The sequence below is a fragment of the Silurus aristotelis genome (genome assembly GCF_946808225.1).
Source record: "Silurus aristotelis genome assembly, chromosome: 1".
In the NCBI taxonomy this organism is placed as follows: Eukaryota; Metazoa; Chordata; class Actinopteri; order Siluriformes; family Siluridae; genus Silurus; species Silurus aristotelis.
This window is the reverse complement of record NC_139574.1, coordinates 37854076-37873930: the sequence shown is the minus strand read 5'-3', so window position 1 is coordinate 37873930 and position 19855 is coordinate 37854076. Positions and strand designations below refer to the sequence as shown.

Here is a 19855-nt window from a genome sequence, read left to right as displayed (position 1 = left end):
ATGTCTTGTTTTACTACACTGATGATAGGATCTTGTTCTTGTGCCTTCTTTAAGTCTGAATTGGTCAACACCTAGCTGGTCTACAAGCCTGGTGGATTCATCCTCCCAAGGAAGACTGGCTAACTGACATATAGCTTTTACACCAGATTGTGGAATCTCAGTCCATAAGCTAGGAGCATCATCACTGACAGGGTAACGGGATAGCACATCAGCATCAGTGTTATGTTTACCTGGCTTATACTGGAGCCTGAAATTATAGGTAGCTAAAGCTGCTAGCCAGCGGTGACCATTTGCATTCAGCTTTGCACTCGACAGCACATAGGTAAGAGGATTATTGTCAGTCCGCACAACAAACTGGGCACCATACAAATATTCGTGATATTTATCTACGACCGCCCACTTCAATGCCAGGAACTCTAGTTGGTGGATCGGGTAACGCTGTTCTGAGGAACCCAGCTTTCTGCTCGCAAAAGCCACGGGCCGAAGACCTTTCAGGATGTTCTTGATTTAAGACGGCACCCAGACCACTCAGACTAGCATCGACATGGAGGACATAAGGCAGGGTTGGATCAGCAAAAGCAAGTACTGGTGCATGCGTTAGACAATGTATGATTTTCTTAAAATCATCTTTGCAGTCTTTGCCCCATCGTTTACCGAACATTTCTTTCTCATTGTAGTATTTCTTTCCTTCCAGCTTGCCTCGTCCTTTTGTAGGTGGATAGCCTTTCGTGAGCTCAGTTAATGGTCTTACAATGGCAAAGTAATCCTTAATGAACTGACAATTGAACCCACAGAACCCCAGAAATGATCGCAAGGATTTCAAGTCAGGAGGTGTCTTCCAGTGAGCTACAGCTGCTACTTTCTCTGGGTCCAGGGCTATACCTGCTGCTGAGACAATGTGCCCCACATACTTCACCTGTGGCTGGCAAAACTGGCATTTGTCTATAGATACTTTCAGACCAAATTCCTCTAGTCGGTCAAGAACTTTGATCAGTCGCTGCTCATGCTCTTCGAGTGTGCGACCAAATACAATGAGGTCATCAAGGTAGACAATCACTTGCAGGAGGTGCATATCACCGACCACTCTCTCCATAAGCCTCTAAAAAGTGGCTGGTGCCCAAGTGATGCCTTGCGGCATGCGCTCGAACTGGTAGAACCACAGTGGGCAGATGAAGGCAGTCTTTTCTGTGTCTTCTTCAGACATAGCTATCTGATAGTAGCCGCTACGTAGATCCAAGACTGAGAACCACTTGCTACCAGACAAACAGTCTAAAGCATCATCGATCCTTGGTGTGGTGTATTGGTCAGGGATAGTGCGGCTGTTCAAGGTTCGATAATCAATGCACATTCTTATAGCTCCACTCTTTTTTCGAGCTATCACAATGGGAGAGGCATAAGGGCTTCTAGACTCTTTAGTTATACCAGTGGCGAGGAGATCTTTAAGATGGCGTCATACATCAATATCGGCTAGAGCAATACGACGAGATCGTTCTCTGAAATGTCGGGAATCACTTAGTCTGATCTGGTGATTAACATCTTTTGCTAGACCTACATCCCATTCTTTGAGGGAGAACACTTTACTTCGTTCAGCCAACTTCAACCGTAATCTCTTTTCCCATGCTGCAGGTATTGTGGACCCACCAAAGTTAATCAACTCTGGATCGATAGGCTTTAAATTTTGGACTCCAGGCGTCACGGTAACTGTGTCAGTAGGGAATACATGTGCAATTATAGTGCCAGCAGGAATGGACAGATCTTTGCTTGTTTCATTGTGGACCAAGACTCTAAAATTATTCACATCCACAGCAAAGGAGTGCAACACCACCGGGGGAATGAACAGTCCAGCAGGAAGTGAACCAGCTGATGAAGATTCAATTATAAAGATATCGTCCTTTAGTGGTTTTTTGGACTTTGCACGTAGCATAAAGCTCACCCCGGGACGGGACAGTAAAGTTTCCTGGTCCCACCCATTTTACTTTTCCTTCTGGCTGATCAGGATCAGGTTTTTTAAAGCTCTGTGGTGTATGGCAGAATGAAGGGGTCTGAATTCGTAGCGTGTGGGCAGTATGTGTCACACTTGTGGGCTTGGTAAGCGCTGTTAGTCTCTGGAAGAAACTGCCATTTGTGCTGATTATTACTGGAAACTGTGGAGGACCTTTGGGGTCTGGGCAGACTAAAGCAAGGATGGATACAGACTCTTCTACATCAGTGGGAGACACTGGAAATGAAACATCTACAACAATGTATCCTTTATAGGGATAACTGGACGAGCCAAGTCCCCAAATAGACAACCCAGTAAGAGGATGAATGGGCACATCTGGTAAGTTTTGAGAATGCCATGAGTCAAACACAAGAGTGACCTGAGAACCACTGTCCAAAAGAGCTTCACATAACTGTCCACAAATCTTCACTTTCACCGTCGAAGTGGGTCCCACCAAACCCTTTGGTAGACCATTTGGCTCATAGGTGTGTATGTGGCTATTTTTTGAAAAGCAGGTACGATCTCCAGAACGGTTATTGTAGTGTGGATCATTTTTCATTTCTTTAGCCTTCCTTAAGGAGCGAACAAGCTTATTGATCACTTGCGTGGAGTTTTCAGGAGCTTGACATTTCGTAGCAATGTGTTCAGGAGCTTGACATTTCGTAGCAATGCGTCCGTCCTCTCCGCACCTATAGCAAAAGTAATCATCCTTGTTCTGGGGAGGATCTGGGAAAGGCTTTGGCAAGGATGGTGTATGACTAATTAAATGACTGTGGCCAACACTCATAACAGCTAGCTGTTGTCATAACTGCTGGACTTGTTTTTTCAAAGCTTGAACTTCTGAATCATTCTTTGTCTCGTGCTTGTCTGTAGTATTCGTATATCTTATCTTTGTCTTGGGCTCTACCATCATGGAAGAATCAGGTAAAGCGTTAGGACATTCCCCTTTCAGCTGAGCCCTGAGCTCTTGAATTTCTACTTTAAGCTCCCGTACAACTGATGGACTAATTTTCTCTTCTTCCTACAGGTGTATGGGCTTTGCGGTGGCAGTGATCTTACGCCGAGTGGCTTCACTCTCTTCAGCCTCACGGATTTCATTCAGTAAGTTCAGGAAAGTAGGTGGTCGCTCTTTTCTCTCCCTTAGCCGCAACTGCAGGAGCATCATGTCTGATTCAACAGCTCCTCGGATCAGCTGTTCTACTCTTGCTCTGTCAACATTGCTGAAAGACAAACCTCCTCTTTGAACAACTTTGGTCAGAGATTTCTCCATCCGTCTCAAGAAATCAGATAATGATTCTCCAGGAGACTGGCGTAGTAGTCGAAAAGCAAAATACAAGTCTTCTCCAGACTCGGAGGATCCAAACGTGCTTTCCAGTGCTTCCAGGTACTGCAGGGCACTGGCATCAGGACTAAAAAGACGAACAGCTTTTATAATTTCAAGGGCTGGTCCCTTTAAACTTTCTACAATTCTCCGACGTTTTTCTTTCTCAGAGCAGTCACATTCTGTTATCAATATTCTGGCCTGCTCGATCCAATGTTCCATGGTTTCCTCTCCTGCAGGGGTGGGAACAGTGCCCGAAAAGGTACGTAAACGGCGGTAAGCATTGCTGTCACTCTGTGGTTTCACTGCTTTCTCTAGGATCTCACCCACAGCACGAATAATTGACTCTGGGGAACTGGTATTGGAACCAATAGAAGGAAACAGAGCTTGTAAGTCTTTAGCGAATACAAGGGGTTTCCTAACTCTTTCGCCACCATTGAAATTAAAGGTATACACACTAATTTTCAGATCACATAAAAAATGTTAATCTCTTTAAACACAAATTATCTGAATAGTGCAGTTATTTAAAATGTGCTTTTAAATAATTATGACTATAGCTTTTATATACACATATGTTTAATAAAAGAAACCTAACTAGTAAGAGGGTTACACTACCAACAACTCGCTCTCGTCAACTTTTACCGCCAGCTGGACAAAGACAGGTTCCAAGAGATTCGGACATCTGCGAAGAAAATGCTAAGCTTGTTTGGCTCGACATACTTGTGCGAGAAGACGTTCTCGGTTATGAACATTAACAAGAACCGCGTGAGGATAAGACTAAGTGACTCTCACCTGCGTGACATCTTGCGCATCAAAACCACTGCTTTTGAGCCTGACCTGGCCTGTTTACTGCAATCAAAACACCAATATCACCCTTCTCATTAATGCAGGTATTTTTTTTTTATTTTGAGGAGAATAAACTCCAAAGTCTCAGTAAAATGATTTTTTGTGGATCAGACCACATTTTTGTCAAATTTCTGCTATCTGATTTGACTTACTATTCTTTGTCAAAATGCACTGATGATTTGTGATTTTTTAAAACAAAATCAACTTTCATAAAATCGTTCATTTGTATTTAATTTATCATTATTAAAATCTTTACCCATTCTGGTAATGCAGTTGACAACAGATTCTCATTTGCAATATCAACCTATCTGCAGACAGCAAAGTCATATAGTTACATATTTACAAGTTAATTTACAATGGTAATGGTTCGAGGAATGTCAGGCCGAATGGTCGGCCCCAATACACTTTCATCTGACCAAATCTGGCCCTCTCTGCAAAAAGTTTGAGCACTCCTGCTCTACATCCTCTTGGTCCAGACACTAACAAACACTTGGCCTTCTCTTTCATAACCTTAAATGGAAACATCTGGCCAACATTCCAACCTTACAGGAATCAGATTGAATTTCAGATACCACAGTCTTTATGCACTTTTTCTACTCCAAGGCATGGACTGTTAATAGTTGAAAGATTTTTTTTTTTTATTTAAGGAAATTATTTTTTTTGGTTGTGTTGTTGCCCTGTAAAAGGTTTACATTAAAATAGAATTAGAAAGTCTAGAGAGAGAGAGAGAGAGAGAGAGAGAGAGAGAGAGGGGGGGGGGGGGGGCGACTCTTTTTGGAACAGGTCACATCTTGCTTGAACACATGGAGACTCAATAAGCAAATAAATAAACCAATAAATAAAAAGTACATTAAAACATTTCAACAAACAGAAAGTAGTGAACAGTTTAAGCTGATTTAAAGTGATATTAGCTCTGGTGTAAAACAGAGTTCTCCTTCTTCCACCGAGCACAGAGCTTCCTCCCAACACCACACTTACTTGAACTTCACTAAATCGCCCATGCTTTTATAAAAAATGAAATCAACTAAAATCCTTGATTTAACAAGCCTGGAAAAAAATATTTCCGCATCACAGTCCATGTTTTGAGCGATTTTGTTCTTTCTGCTCAGATAGATTGCCATTTTCGCCTGACCAAAGATAATGTATCAGCTGGCATTTGAACCTGTGCGTCCTGACATATTTAAAACCAAGAATAAAAACCTGAACATTAAAATCAACAGAAAAAGACCTCAAGATGTTCTGTAAAAAAAAAAAGTGACTCTAACCTGGGGCAATAAATAAAAGCGTGAAATACAGTTTCCCGCTGCGAACAGAAAGGACAGTCATGTGTAAAGAGAGGGAGAGGGGGAGAGGGGGAGGGGAGGGAGAGGGGAGGGAGAGAGAGATGTAATAAGAAACTAATGTGTTTTATTACAAATGTATTTTCTCATGTGTTTATAATATTAAACTTTGGTTGTTTCAGATTCAATGTTTATGCAAAACTAAAGTATGTTTCTATATGAAAAGGTTCAACATTACACATCTGGAGAGACGGAAAACATGCACAATTGCAGTAAACTTTTCAATAAATACTGAGTTTGGCCCGCGATTTTGTCCCAGTGTTTAATTTTGGCCCACTGTAAATTTGAGTTTGACACCCCTGGATTAAAGATTTGGGGAGAAATTTCGTGTTTCCTTGTAAAAGGATTTTTTTTTTAATAAAAAAAGAAAAAAATAAAACAGTAGTTTATTGTTATACACTTAAAGTTAGGTTATTTTTTATTATTTAATTATAAAATACATTATGATGTATCTTTGCCCTGCAAACCACACTGAAAATTGAGACATGAATAAATTGTACCTTTGATCCAGCAGCAGCAGGAGTGTGAGGAGGTTCTCCTAAAGATCTCCGTCTGGACTCTGGTTTCATGTTTAGAGGTGTAAAGAATCAGGACACTGGAAGAAAAATGCAGAGGTTCATGACTCCAGAATGTCCACTAGCTGTTCCCCGAGCAGCTCAGCTGCTACATTTCACTGTATCTCACCTTTGGGTAAAAATCCGCTAAATCCGGGACAAAAACGGGGTTGAAGCTCGCGCGCGATAGATTTATAACGGCGAAAGGAACGTCGATGTGCACGCGCGGAAAGTGGCGAAAAACTCACGCGCCCAACTTTTACTTCCGACCGGAGAGCGTGAAAGAACTCTATAGGTACAAACACAGATCACAAAGCAGTGGGCGGGGCCAACAGGCTCGAGTTCTAAATCCGCAAACATCATTGGCTCAGACATTGTCAGGAAGTGAAATCTGATTGGTTGTCTGTAATAACATCAAATATATATGAAATATTTCATATAATAAAAATTTAAATTTCGATTTGAATCCCAGTGGAAACCTAAAATGCTCTTTAATGCACCATACAGCCAATTAACATGCAAACTGTTGAAACACTTCATAGAAACAGAATGTAGAATCACTGAAAGCATTTTAAATGGGATTTAAATACCCGCTACAGGGGGAAGCATGAGCTTTTCTGTAGCTATTATGGCTTATATGTTCATGGCACCAGACCAAATATTAGTTTATTTTATCCTTCTATAATGAGCTGGAATAAAACATAAATGCTGTGGTGACTCCCGTGTGTAATGCTGCATGGTGGCACTGCTGGAGGATTACGCCAATGGAAGATTAAGGAGAGAAAGAGTCTCCAGGGACCATGATGATTTCTTGGGCCATGATGATGACTGGCTAATAAGATGATTTAGATTCCTACAGCTGTGCTCATGGATCTATGTGCTGAATTGGGTCCAGTACTACAGAGGGAAACACACCAGAACCATGCCATCCCCGTCCAAATACAGGTCCACACCACTCTGGAGTTAATGACAACAGGTTGTTTCTAGTGGGAAATGGCAGACAGGGAAAGACTTTATATAAATGTTATATATAATTAACTTTTTCACAAAGACCTTCTTTGAAAATAATATAATTCTATTAAATCTCATGCTATAGGTCTAGTATCTGCCCCTGAGTGTCATAATGCCTGTCATTTTGAATGTTATTATTAAGGTGGGTAGTCGATGCACAGTGAAGGGAAACCTGATGTAAGAACAGGCTGAAATTAAAATGCACTTTGCAGCATTGTTTAGTTTTCCAAATGTAATCAACACAATTGACTGCACTCATATTTCTGTAAAGACTCTGTATGAAAAGGAATTTGTTTATGTTAATAAACAGCATATGCTTTCTGTTAAAGTGCAAGTCATATGTGGCTCTAACACGACCCTCACAAACATTGTGGCACGCTGACCTTCTTCAGCACATGATTCCTTTATCCTGACACATAGCAGTGTAGGGAACAGACTACAGGCAGCTGCAGGACGTGATGACTGGCTTCTTGTTGAGTTTAACAACATGTAGAAATTGTAAACATTGTCCTGGTGTAGTCTATAATATGACAGGTGACAGAGGCATCACCCCTCAGATGCTCATCACCTCCTGAAATGCAGATGTGGAGCTCTGGATGTCTCAGCTGGCAGATTTCTATACCACCCGGAAAATGTGTGTAAGATTATGAGGGTGTGTGGTGCAGGGGCGTAGCCATTATTTCAAAAGTGGGGGGACGAAATGTCTAGTGTTACCGGTTTGTTTTTTTCAGTTAACCCTTGTGTAATTGACAGGTTTTATTTTTAATCATATTTTTTTGCTTTATATGCTTTATGATTATATATGATTATAAAACAGAAAGAACAAAAGAAATACAACAGCTTGCCACTGGGACAGTACCCTTAAAAGGACATCTTTGTACCTTATTTACCCCAAAGATTTATAGTTGTACATTAAGATACACATTTGTACTCTAAGGTAGTAATGTGTACCTTTTTGAGTATAAAGTACAAAGATGTCCGTATAATGGTACTAAGAGTATATTATTTACATATTTTAAATTGTATTTTGTGTATGCACAGTACATGGCACACAGTAATGGAGACTTGCACATTCAAATAATACTTCATTTTGTTCTATTCTACAGTCCATGTTTCAGGAATAAAACAAGACATTCAAAACAAACTATTGAAAGAAAATATGTATTGAACTCAACTGACAAACATGTCAAGACCAGATATCAATTATACAATGAGATGAAATAAAGATTTAGTGTCACTTCTTTTAAGCTTCCTGGCTGGTTTGGTTAAAAGTAGTAGCTTTTTACACAGTGTTAAAGCGAACATATATCTCAATATATAAAGCTACTTAAAACTGCCAAAAGTGTTTCTGCGACGTTCCTTCCCATCTAACAGCTGAGCAATCATTTCCCTATTTATATTGTCAATTTTGTCACTGTGGATGTGACACACAGCAACACTGTTTAGATGGGACTGTGTCAGTAGTGACATACAGAAGAAAATAACAAATTAAGTACACTGCTGGACATTAACCAATAATTTGTATCCTAAATTGTTTAACACTTAAGTATGGGGAACACGTATTCACTATTAACTTTGACATTTGCCTCAAACTCTTAATTTACTGCTCATTAGCTTTTAAGGTAGTCGTTGTAGCTAAGTTTAGGTATTAGGTAGGATTATGGGATGCAGAATATGGTCATAAAGAATAAGGAATTAATATGTGCTTTCTTAGTAGCCTACTAATAAACAGCCAATGTGCAGTTGTTCATCATACTAATGTTACATATTTTTTTCTATATTTTACTAATTAATTTTTTTATTATTGGTCCATATATAGTCCTACAAACACTTGTGTATAAATAGATTATACATTATAAAATGTAAAAAAAAACAAAAAAAAACTGCAATAGCAGCCAGGTGTTAAAAGCCACATCTGTTCTCACCTGTAAAGTTTCTTGTGTAACATAGTGAATCTATGAGTCTGTTTCTTGCTCATCTTTGACAACACAAAAAAATTTAAAATTGATCTAATAATGAAAGAGCACCCCATAAAATAAAGATCGTTCCTATCAGCATACTGTAACATTTCCCCTGTCATCTACCCTCATTCACCGGACTACATTACCCATCATCCTTTGCACCCCGTCATCCACCATGTTTGTTTCCCGTCTTCACCTGTCTGTTCACCCGGACTCTATTTATACTCATCACCACTGTCTTCACTCAGTGTCGGGTATCGTCTTTACTCGGTTGTATGTATGTGTGATTTACCTGCTCCTTATAATTAAAATCACATCTTTAATGTTACTGAGGTGTCTTCTGGTGGGGGATGCAGTGTGGATTGTTGAAGGAAGAAATCTCCGTTGACACTGTCTTTTCTTATATAGAGATGTTTATTAGAGAAAAGATACAGCGCCTAAAACGAGCCTCCAGGATGGCCCGGAGCCGACTCTGCCAAATTTGAATCGACTCCCGATTCATGGTTACACATACGTTTAAATACTAGCCCGTTTTCAGGGTCCACCTCTTAATGTAAATTAGATGTAGTGTTTAACATAAAGAGAAGTCTGTCTTTGTCCAGATGTAAAATATCTCAACTGTACCAAGCTCACTTTCCCAGATCATAAAACATAAAAAGGATCCTGTTTTTCTGTACATCTTAGTATATGGTGAACGGGTCAGAGGTCATCTCCCAAAAGGATATGCATCCTGGACCATATTTCATACTTTGTTTTAAGAACACAGCGCGTATCCTCCACAAGCTTTGAGATAACATTTAAGTCTTCTCATACACTTTGGCTCAATGAAAACCAGCTGTCTAGTCGGTTCAGTATAGAGACAGAGAATTTACCTTCCGCCTCTGCTGAATTTCATCATAGCAGAAATAACCTGAATTTAGGCCTTTAGATATTACATATTTAAGACACTACATTACTATTTGTGTCCTCGTCTCTCCGTGTACATACCGTGACACAGAGTTACACATGCTGTAAAATCTCACTTCAACATTATCTTTATTCTAATTTGAAGGGTTTTGATAACACGACAAGTGAGTGACTGATTGCCATGGATACGTGAACGTCATATATAGACTATCTTGTCTCTTTGAATTTTAAATCACTCTGCATTAATATACATTGCTCCATTAAAACCTCAACATGTCGTGAACACACACTCTCCACTAAAAAAGTGAGGGGGACGAGTTTACTTTTTATAAAAAGTGCGGGGGGACATGTCCGTATAATCTACTCCCCTGGTGTGGTGTTTTGCACAATGTGGCACTGAGGACCAGTTTCCCTCTCCCTCCTGACCTCCCTCCCCCTCAGCATTATGACCCCGAGCCACAGCCCCCTGCCCCACAAAAGGGGGATATAAACAAGATGCAAGAATCCATGAGGAGGTCATACGGTGTTTGAAAGGAAGACAAAAATCATGGTTTAACTTCTATAGTATCTTAAATATGTAATATCTTAAATATGTAGTATCTGAATGCCTTAATTCAGATTATTTCTCTTCTGATGAAATTCATGAAGAAGCTGAAGATAATTCTCTGCTCCTATACTGAACTGTCTGGCCAGATGTTTTCCTTTAAGCCAAATGTATGAAAGGCCCATAGTGTTTATCTTAAGAGCCATGACTGGGAAAATAAGATGGGCTGTCGTCCTTAAATCAGTATGAGCCGAAGTATAGAATATGATCCAGGATGCATGTCCTCTTGGGAGACGACCTCTGACCCGTTCACTAGATGTTAAGATGAATGGTCTGGGAAAGTAAGCTCTGGTACATCTGAGATACATTTAGTCTCTACAAAGACAGGCTTCGCTTTGTGTTAAACATTATTGCAAAATAGGCTCATATACATCTGTTATACATTAAGAGGCGGACCCAGAGAACGGGCAAACTATTTAACATGTGTGTAGCCATGGATCGGGAGTCGTCGATTCATCCATACGGCTGATCCAGGAGGCTCGTGAAGATGCTGAATTTCTGTGTTAAATAAACTTTATTTACAAAAAAATAACAGTGTCTGCGAAGATTCATTCCAAGCAACATCTACACTCCATCAAGACAAGAAATATACATCACTTCATCTTTTAATAATTGTGCAATTTTACTTTTGTCACATTTTCCCAAAAGTTTATCATGTGGATTTTTATTATTTATCTTAAAAGCATCCTCCAGTTGAGAAACACTGATTTAGAATCAGGATTTAAATGATGTCGAACACTTCAATAAACAAGTGATTTAATATTTTAGATTTTTATTGATTTTATTCATTATTATTGGACATGGAGAGGTGGTACATTTAAAAGGTCGTGAGTTGCTAGTGTAAGAGTAAAAGGCTCGGAGAGTCACCGTAACGAGTACGGGGTGAGACCCGAGGTTATTGGAGTTATTGAGAAGTTATTGAGATTACTGAGATGAAGTGATGGCCATGTGTACATGTACGTTGTGTTAACTGCAGTTGTGTAAGTGTTTTGTTGTCATATTGTTTGTGAAGAGCGTGTTTGTGAAAGCTGTATTGAAGAGTGTATTTCTGTGTATGCTTGTGTTTTGTCTGTGAATTTATATGCATGCTTGTGTTTTTGCTATTGCTTGCTGTTTGCTTGCGCTGATTGGGAAGATGATGAAATTGTGATCATACTTGTATTATTATCATATCTGTATTATTAATAAAATAGCATGGTATACACGCACACACATTAGAAGTACAGGAGAGCTGCGCGTGGACGAGAGACGGAGCACAAAAGGAGGGGGCGCGGGCACGCGCATATACACACGGAGCGCACGAGGGGGGGGGGCCCGCATGCGCATAGGCGCACGGAGCATACCATACATACCACACACACACACACACAGCGCGATTGAATAAAGAATAAATAAATAAGTAGATAAATAAATAACAATAGAGGGAATATAGCAAAATAATGCATGGATTTAATAGACATAGAGATAGAAACGAACGGACTTAGAACTCATTTTTGGGACGAGAGAACATATAAAGATAGAAACGGTATAGAGAGGAGACAGACAGAGAAGCAGATACAAGATAAATTGTTGGCTATTACACGTTTGCATGGCATTGATTTGTTACTGCAGATATTCCCAGAGGAAGACTGGTATGAAAAGATAAAAAGCATCTGGAAACCCCAACTGTTAAGCCCATTATTGCGCACCCTAGTGGAAGCCCCTAAACCTAGTAAAGCAGTGATACACCTGTTTGATTTCATAGCAGAGCCAAATAGTGAAGACGAGGAACCATTGATAGAATTAAATGCAGAAGTACCTGAACAATCTAATTATTGCTCAGGACTGACAGCAACTGTTGTAGTGGAACCCAGAGAGGTGTTGTGGTAAAGAGGTGCAGCCACCTCAATTCTGGTCGATAAAATCAACTCGTTAAGTGGACAGAGCCTTAAAAATCCAAAATGACCTTGTAAAACAGTGAGACGGATAAACGTCTATCTAAATTGTTCTGCTAAAAATAGAAACCCAGGCCACCATAGAGAGGCACACAGAGCGAGACAAGGGTGCATCAAGAGTGTGGAGGAATCCACAATCACACCTGTGGATGTGATAATTTTAAGGCATAAAGGAGCTGAAAAAGAGATAAAAAAAAAAATACATGAAAAAATGGAAAGACCTGACAACAGGGGATTTGCAATGGCCAGAAGAGGGAAAATTTAATAAAGAAAAGTGTGATGTAATGAGGACCAGAATAAGATATTGGGGAGAAATGAAAAAAGAGAAGAAGGAAAAGACAAAAAGGAAATTTAACATCATTGAGTGGTTTGAACATGAGGGAGAAATGCTAAAAGCACACAGAGAAAAGACAGAGAAGGGAATAGGAAGTAAAGAGGGAAAAGGGCCAGAAAAGGCTTCAGCCCCACCATTTGAGGAGTTTGAGGAACAGAAAAAAACACCGCCATATTCTGAAGTAAAGAAGCATGAGGTAACTGACATCTACCCAGTAATAGAGAAAAAGAAAGAATATCATGACATACAACTAGACATAACAGGAGGACGGATCAAAGGGAGGATGGAACTCCCAGCTTCAGACAACAAGATAAACAAGGGAAGAACAAGACAAACAAACAGAGTGTTATTTGAGAATCCTGATGAGGAGGAGGGAGATGATGAAGAAAGCAGCAATGAAGGGAGATATGACTATGAACATGATTATGATCTAGATATCGCACCTGAAGAATGGGAGAGAGAGCGAGAGGAACTAGAACCACCTGAGTATGACCAGAATCAAAGACATCGCCAGAAAAAGCAACCACGAAGGCATGTAAGGTGTGAAAGCACCCCGAAAGCACGAAAAAGACTAAACAAAGCCACATCTCTTCCAGACATCAGAAACAAAAATGTAAGCAAAGAAGATTCGAACTCAGGAGAAGAATGCAAGGATGAAGAAGAGTTTGTTGTCCTGAACCCAGATAAAGGGGAAAAAGTGCATGTTCACGGAATATTGGAAATGACACCCAAAATGCCACGGAAAGTGATCCACTGCACACAGAGGAGAAAACTCTGCAAGAAAAAATTACGCTACATGAAGAAGAGAATGCAGCAAACAGACAAGAACTGGCAAACACCCAAGAGAGGATAGAGAGAATGGAAGAAATTCTAAAAGACTCTCGAAGGGAAATGGACCATACAAAGGAGATCATAACGAAAGTGACTGGTGAAAATCGCAAATTAAAGGTGAGGCTATACCAACAAGAAAACGCCCAGCTTGAGGCAGAGATGCAAAAAGCAGCTCAGAGAAGCATGGAAACAGCAGACCAGTGCCAACAATATCTTGATGAACTAGAATTCCAACTGTCAATGAAGCAACCAAGAAACAGCGCAAAGGATTGGAGAAAGAAAGATCGGAAAGCAACAAGGGAAATAATCGGGCTCGCGAGCCGCATGCGGCATTTTATGGCTGGTTTCATGCGGCTCTTACGTTCATATCGAAGTTTGTGTTTGTTTGTTTTTAATGTGCGTGTTCGCTTCGCTTGAGTTCAATACGGTATTTTTAAGACTTAAATGATCTCGCCCCTACTGGGAAACTTTGCGGTATATTCATCTCACGCACATGCGCATTTGACGAAAATACCGTATTGAACTCAAGCGAACACGCACATAAAAAAAAACAACACAAACAAAGTCTGTGTTTTCTGTCATTATGTTGGTGTGTGACATTTACAATAAATCTGGCTGAGCAGAGTTGCGCGCGCGCAAAAATCATTAAAAACATGTCTTTGGAAAAACCATTATAACAGCATGTTTGTAGCATGTCCTCTCCATGTTACACCACCTGGCTGTTATGCAGTTCAGAAAACATGCAAAAGGTGTTTAAAATGACAACAAAAAAAAATACTTAAAGAGTGTATGCACTGTACAAAAACTTTAATGAATTACAGCAATAACAAAAAACAACAAGAACAACAACGACAAAACCCTCAAAATTGACATTCTGAAAGCTTGTTGGTATTTGGAGACGCTGGAATGCTGGGACTCGCTGGCAGGCTCCCAGGTGTCATCCCAAGTTTTGCCATTGCAAAGTATCATAAGTGCACGTTATTGGAACAGAGAACAAAAAATCAAGATTATCAAGATCGAGTTCAATTCTATTTTTTGATATTTGTTAAAGTGGCATTAACCCTGTCTATTTAACTGTTTGAAAAAAACACTCTTGGATTAGCTGAAAAGGGGCTATGACTTGCAGAATACTGAATAAATGTAGATTTCAGCATGTTGTCATGTTGCATTCCATGCAGATCTATAAGTTGTACAGACACAGAAAAAAGGATAGTGACTGCATCTTGCTCCCACTTCTATTCATCATTGTTCTCCTGTTCTTCATATTTAATACTGCTCTTCTCCTTCTCACTGCTCTAATCTTCCTCATCCATTTTAGCACCACTACCGTCAATGTTGTGGTCTTCATTGCAAGACACTACTGGAAGCAATTATTGGTCCAAACCTAAATAATAAGATGCAAGTTTATTAATTTGAGTCTTGATGTATGTATTATTACATCATCTAGTACAGTTTAGAACACAGGTCTTGTTTGAGTGCAATCGGTCATTTCTAAATCACATGTAGAACTGCATTCTCCATCCTACAAATATTGCTAAATTATGACAAGTTTAGTGTTTCAAATGCTGAATAATAATTTAATGCACGCATGATTCACTACTACTACTACTACTGTAATGCATTACTGGGTAAATGTTGAAGGTCAATGTCCTGCTCAATAAATACGCTTCAGCTAATTGTGTATAATCCATTGTGTCCACTTCAATCACAAAACTCTAGGCTCTTGCTAATAACTACATATATTAATCCACACCAGGAGGTAGATCATTCTCCCATTTGTATCCAAAATAATTGAATAATATTTTAAGAATTTGAAATTCAGTCTCAGTCTTCGGGTTTTAGTACAGACTACTGACCATCGCCCATGTCCTAGCAAAAACTTGCATCAGTTTTCTATCTACCTCAGAAGATGATTAGAAGTCAAGTCAAGTCAAGAAGCTTTTATTGAAGCTTTTATTCCTGCCATGATCAACTACACGACCAGGGAGCTTTCTCTTGCCACAGACATAAATAAAAGAAACTTCCATGCTGCTTGCAAGACACCATTTTAACTTTGCCAACATCATATTGGTCATGAAATAGACTACTTAGCTATGCAATGGAGTTACATTTTTAATGAAACACGACTTACCACACAGTGCAGGGGGCGTGGCAGGGGGATTCCTGACAGTGGTCCTGTCCATTTGTGTCCAAATGACTTTGCCCCTGCTTTTTGTCAATCAAGCAAAACGTACTGGGCTGGGTTTTCCAAAGCCCTCTTAGCTTAAGTCAGTGATTGACATTAACCACAGCCTTTGGACATTGGACACGTAAACACAGCTGAATAACTAAAAAGAACAGAATACTTTTTATTGGCTATCCATAACCTGATGACCCGAATAAATCTAATTTGCATGAAGTCAGCTTTGTCTGAGAGCAAATTTATTAATAGTGTGGAATAAAGTACACCACTGCCAAAAAACGTACCTTTTCTTCCCTTCTTCACATATGGCCCCTCCTGACTCAAGGACTGGGAGGTGGAAGATGGAGCAGTTGGAGAACAAGACTGTGGAAGGGAGAGATCTGTGGTGATAAAAGATGGAGTAGAGACAGGGGTGGCAGAAGGTGCCAGTGAACTGATTAAGGTTTTTGTCCTTTTCCTCCTCTGTTGCAAAGACCTAGAACATGGCAGTGAAGGTGGAGGAGAAGAAGAGTGTGAAGTTAGAACAGCTAAGGAAGTAGTAGAGGAGCTAGGAGAGAGAGAATTTGGAGAACATGGGGAAAAGAGGGAAACAAGGTTAAGTGTATATAGAGTCTCGGACTTCTTTGTAAGGCTTTCCGACGGCTCCACGGTGAGGCTCTCCGACTGCTCCACCGTGAGCCTCTCCGACTGCTCCACCGTGATGCTCTTCGACTGCTCCACCGTGATGCTCTTCGACTGCTCCACCGTGAGGCTCTCCGACTGCTCCACCGTGAGGCTCTCCGACTGCTCCACCGTGAGGCTCTCTGACTCCAAAATGGAACTGTTGCACTGCTCCTGACTGGGGCTTTTGCGCTGCTTTGTTATGGGGATGTCATTGTCCAGCTGCTGTGCTGTGGAGGTTGCTTTAATACAAGTTTACATTAATTTCATATCTGTACATATTAACAAACAAAAAAACATGTATTTTAAATACTAATTATTATTTCTGAACAAAAATCTTGCTCCTACCCTTAGTCAAGATAAATTCATACACTGTCCTCATCTTATTTAAAATAATTCTTGTGACAGGAGTGGGGAGCAGATGGGTGATTATGTCTGCAACCCACCTATTTGAATTCTTTTTATCTTGTTTTCCAATAAATAAAATAGGCTTGTAACCCACTGCCTCATGTTTCAGCACGTGAAATGAACAAAAGCAGTTAAACATTACACATACACATTAGTTAAACCCACTGCATTATTATGTCCATTCATTCTGTATAAAGCAATTTTATTTTAAGGTCATGCAATGGAGTGCAATGCGCCTTCATCAGTTTCATAAAGTTTATTATTTTGACTTGAGAAAAAGTTTTACCATTGCCAACACGACTGATTCATTATTTGACAGAGAACACAACTTATTGTTTCTCTTTAACACAACTTAAACATAAAGATAAGTTTTATTTCATACAAAGAAGACTAAGGTGAATAGGTTTATGAAGGCCACATCATACAAGTACTAGTCTATAATATTCACTGTATGACAAACATAGACACTTTAAATAACACGTGAAAAACTAGCATTTTTTTACTTACCGCAATACGGGCAGAATCAATTATACACCCAGCATTTCTGCTTTTCATGACAGACTGTTCCCACTGCCTATCCAGTGACACCACTTTGTCTTTTATTTTTTGTTTAGTGGACAGACTTTCAAAGCAGACAGAACAAGTTTTCCTGCTTGCCTGATTGGGAGTCTGGCAAGATGGGCAGGGCCTGAATTTTGGCCTAGTCATAATTTGACAAGAAATATACAGAAATATACACAGAAATATACAGAAAGATAGACAAATATGACCTCTACAGATGTAAACAGTAAGAGAGAGAGAGAGAGAGAGAGAGAGAGAGAGAGAGAGAAAGCAGGTTAACAAGACAGACGTGGCTCTTAAAAGTGCCTTTTGCTATCGTGTGTGTGTGTGTGTGTGTGTGTGTGTGTGTGTGTGTGTGTGTGTGTGTGTGTGTGGTGGGAGATTAAAATAAAAGAGAATTGTTCGAAGCTGGCAAATCTGAAGGATTTGATTAGAAAAAAAAAATATTTAGAATTCAGAATTGAACACCTCACGTTTTTACTATTTTTTTTTTCATCAGTGTTGGCAGATGACCTACACCCTAACCCTAGATGACCTACACCAGGGGTCACCAACCTTTTTGAAACTGAAAGCTGCTTCTTGGGTACCGATTAATGTGAAGGGCCACCAGTTTGATACACACAGTTTTCCGTTTGATCTGAAATAACAAATTTGCTCAATTTACCTTTTACTATATGTTATTATTAATAATTAATGATATTCATCTATGTGAAGACACTGACCATGTGAATGATTTCTCACAATAATTATCAACAATGATTTAACAAAGTAGGCAACAGTTATTTTTAGAAAAGCGGGCTACTCATGTGGTCCTTGTGGACCCATGTTGGTGACCCCTGAACACCCTAACCCTAACCCCAGATGACTAACCCTAACCCTAACCTTCTTTAGACAAGAACACTTAATTTGCTTTATTATATTGTAAATATGTGATGATCCACAGTATTTATTTATTTTTTTATTAATTAATTGTCAAAATTAATTTGTATTGTTATTGCTAAGATTTGTGTATTTACTAGAGTTTTTTGTGTGGATTTGTGAACAATTACTGGAAAACACACCAATCTGGCAACACTGTTCCTCATCTGAACATTTATAAAAGGCTAAGGTATTAAAGTGCTACTGTCATTTTGGTAACTTAAAACACACAATTTCCAAATATCATACAATCTCCTCTATTTCCTTGCATGATTAAATGTGGAAAAACAAAGAAACAAACTTGAATGTAATGATCTATCTTAGCCTGCCTACTACACATTTGGTGCAGCAAGTTATATGTTTATAATGTCTGCTGTGATTTACTGCATCACGAAACTGCTTCCTTTCACTTCTACAGCTTCTAAACACAACTTCTTCACCTGATTGAACAGTTTTTGTTCCGTAAATTGTAGGGATTGTTCCCAATTATATTAATGAACTGTTTTACTTACCGAGTGGAAAATCGTAATAGAGCATGGGATCTCCATACAATGATGTCAGCGCCACTGATGAATTTATTAATAAATAAATAAATAAATAAGAAAAGTCCTAATAAATAAATAAATAAATAAACGTGGTGAGGGAAGACATGCAGGTAGTTGGTGAGAAAGAGGCAGTTTTAGAGACGTGAATAAAAACATGACCTGGATTGATTAGCCCTGCCATAATTAATTTATAGCAAGCTATTCTTTTTTATTCTTATTTATCATAGTCCCGATCCCGTTCATAACACAAAATGGACTGCAGTCTGATTCCCCAACACGTTAAAATTCAACGCCACAGGTTCCGGTTCAGAGATCTACAGAAGTCTATGGGAATCCCTGCACGTTGAAAAACGACGCTAAAGGGATACCCAGTGCGTCAAAATGTGACTCCAGCTTTTCTGGAACCTGTTTTAGTACCTGTTCTTCTTCTAGTTCAGTCTGTTCTACCTTCTGCTGCCTCTGTCCTACCTGCCCTACTTGCGTTCTCACCTGTACCTGTCTGTTGATCAACACAGTGTGAGCTACCACACTGTCTTCAGCTGTTAGCTTTATGTTGAGATATTTCCTGTCTGACGACATACTCATATTTTCTTCCACTGGTGTCCACTCAGTTACCTGACTTGCTTCTCGGACCATTGGCCCTAAGTATTTTGATTTAAAATTTTGCCCGATCATTAGGGAGACATGTGGAACAGAGTTCTTGACTGGATACCACTGAGCAATGTGGTCTGGTAGCTGTACTGTTGCAGCTATCCCTTGGGGACCAATGATCACGTTTTCTGTTTTGAGACTGTACTGGTTTCCTTCTACATGTTCTCCCCACAAAGTCTCATATTCTTCATCTTGCCCCCCCTCATCATACTTTATGGTGCAATGCCATGGTTTTCTGGTTTCCACACAATCTGGACGCATGTTCGTAATCCATGTTTTTCAGTGGTCATACAGCTTGTGAATTTCT

At 39.6% G+C, this 19855-nt stretch overlaps 4 protein-coding genes across 9 annotated transcripts in view; 1 reads left to right on the top strand and 3 right to left on the bottom strand.

Annotated features, from left to right (window-relative positions):
* The window catches only part of LOC310724089 (uncharacterized protein), a 32519-nt gene extending 26247 nt beyond the window's left edge, over window positions 1-6272 (bottom strand). For both annotated transcript variants that reach the window (XR_014532922.1, XM_083537855.1), the window contains exons 1-2: window positions 6173-6272; window positions 5989-6083 (exon numbers count right to left, since the gene is read on the bottom strand). Coding sequence is in view for 1 of the 2 variants with exons in the window: in XM_083537855.1 (XP_083393981.1) it covers window positions 5989-6057 (69 nt within the window). In the remaining variant the exon portion in view is untranslated. The remainder of the gene's footprint in view (window positions 1-5988; window positions 6084-6172) is intronic.
* Window positions 1-19855, bottom strand: part of LOC310724284 (uncharacterized protein) — a 699798-nt gene that overhangs the window by 9249 nt on the left and 670694 nt on the right. The gene's annotated exons all lie outside the window — the stretch shown is intronic.
* LOC310723807 (uncharacterized protein) overlaps window positions 1-19855 on the top strand; it is a 544801-nt gene that overhangs the window by 498113 nt on the left and 26833 nt on the right. The window lies entirely within an intron of this gene.
* LOC310724396 (uncharacterized protein) overlaps window positions 1-19855 on the bottom strand; it is a 142148-nt gene that overhangs the window by 116949 nt on the left and 5344 nt on the right. For 2 of the 5 annotated variants that reach the window (XM_083538360.1, XM_083538362.1), the window contains exons 1-2: window positions 16814-17068; window positions 16090-16707 (exon numbers count right to left, since the gene is read on the bottom strand). The exons of 1 other annotated variant lie outside the window; for it this stretch is intronic. In XM_083538360.1, the coding sequence (XP_083394486.1) occupies window positions 16090-16707; window positions 16814-17012 (817 nt within the window). In that variant the 5' untranslated portion in view covers window positions 17013-17068. Of the gene's footprint in view, window positions 1-15798; window positions 15951-16089; window positions 16708-16813; window positions 17069-19855 lie in introns of those variants that run through there. 2 more of the 5 variants (XM_083538363.1, XM_083538361.1) reach the window with 2 other exon arrangements.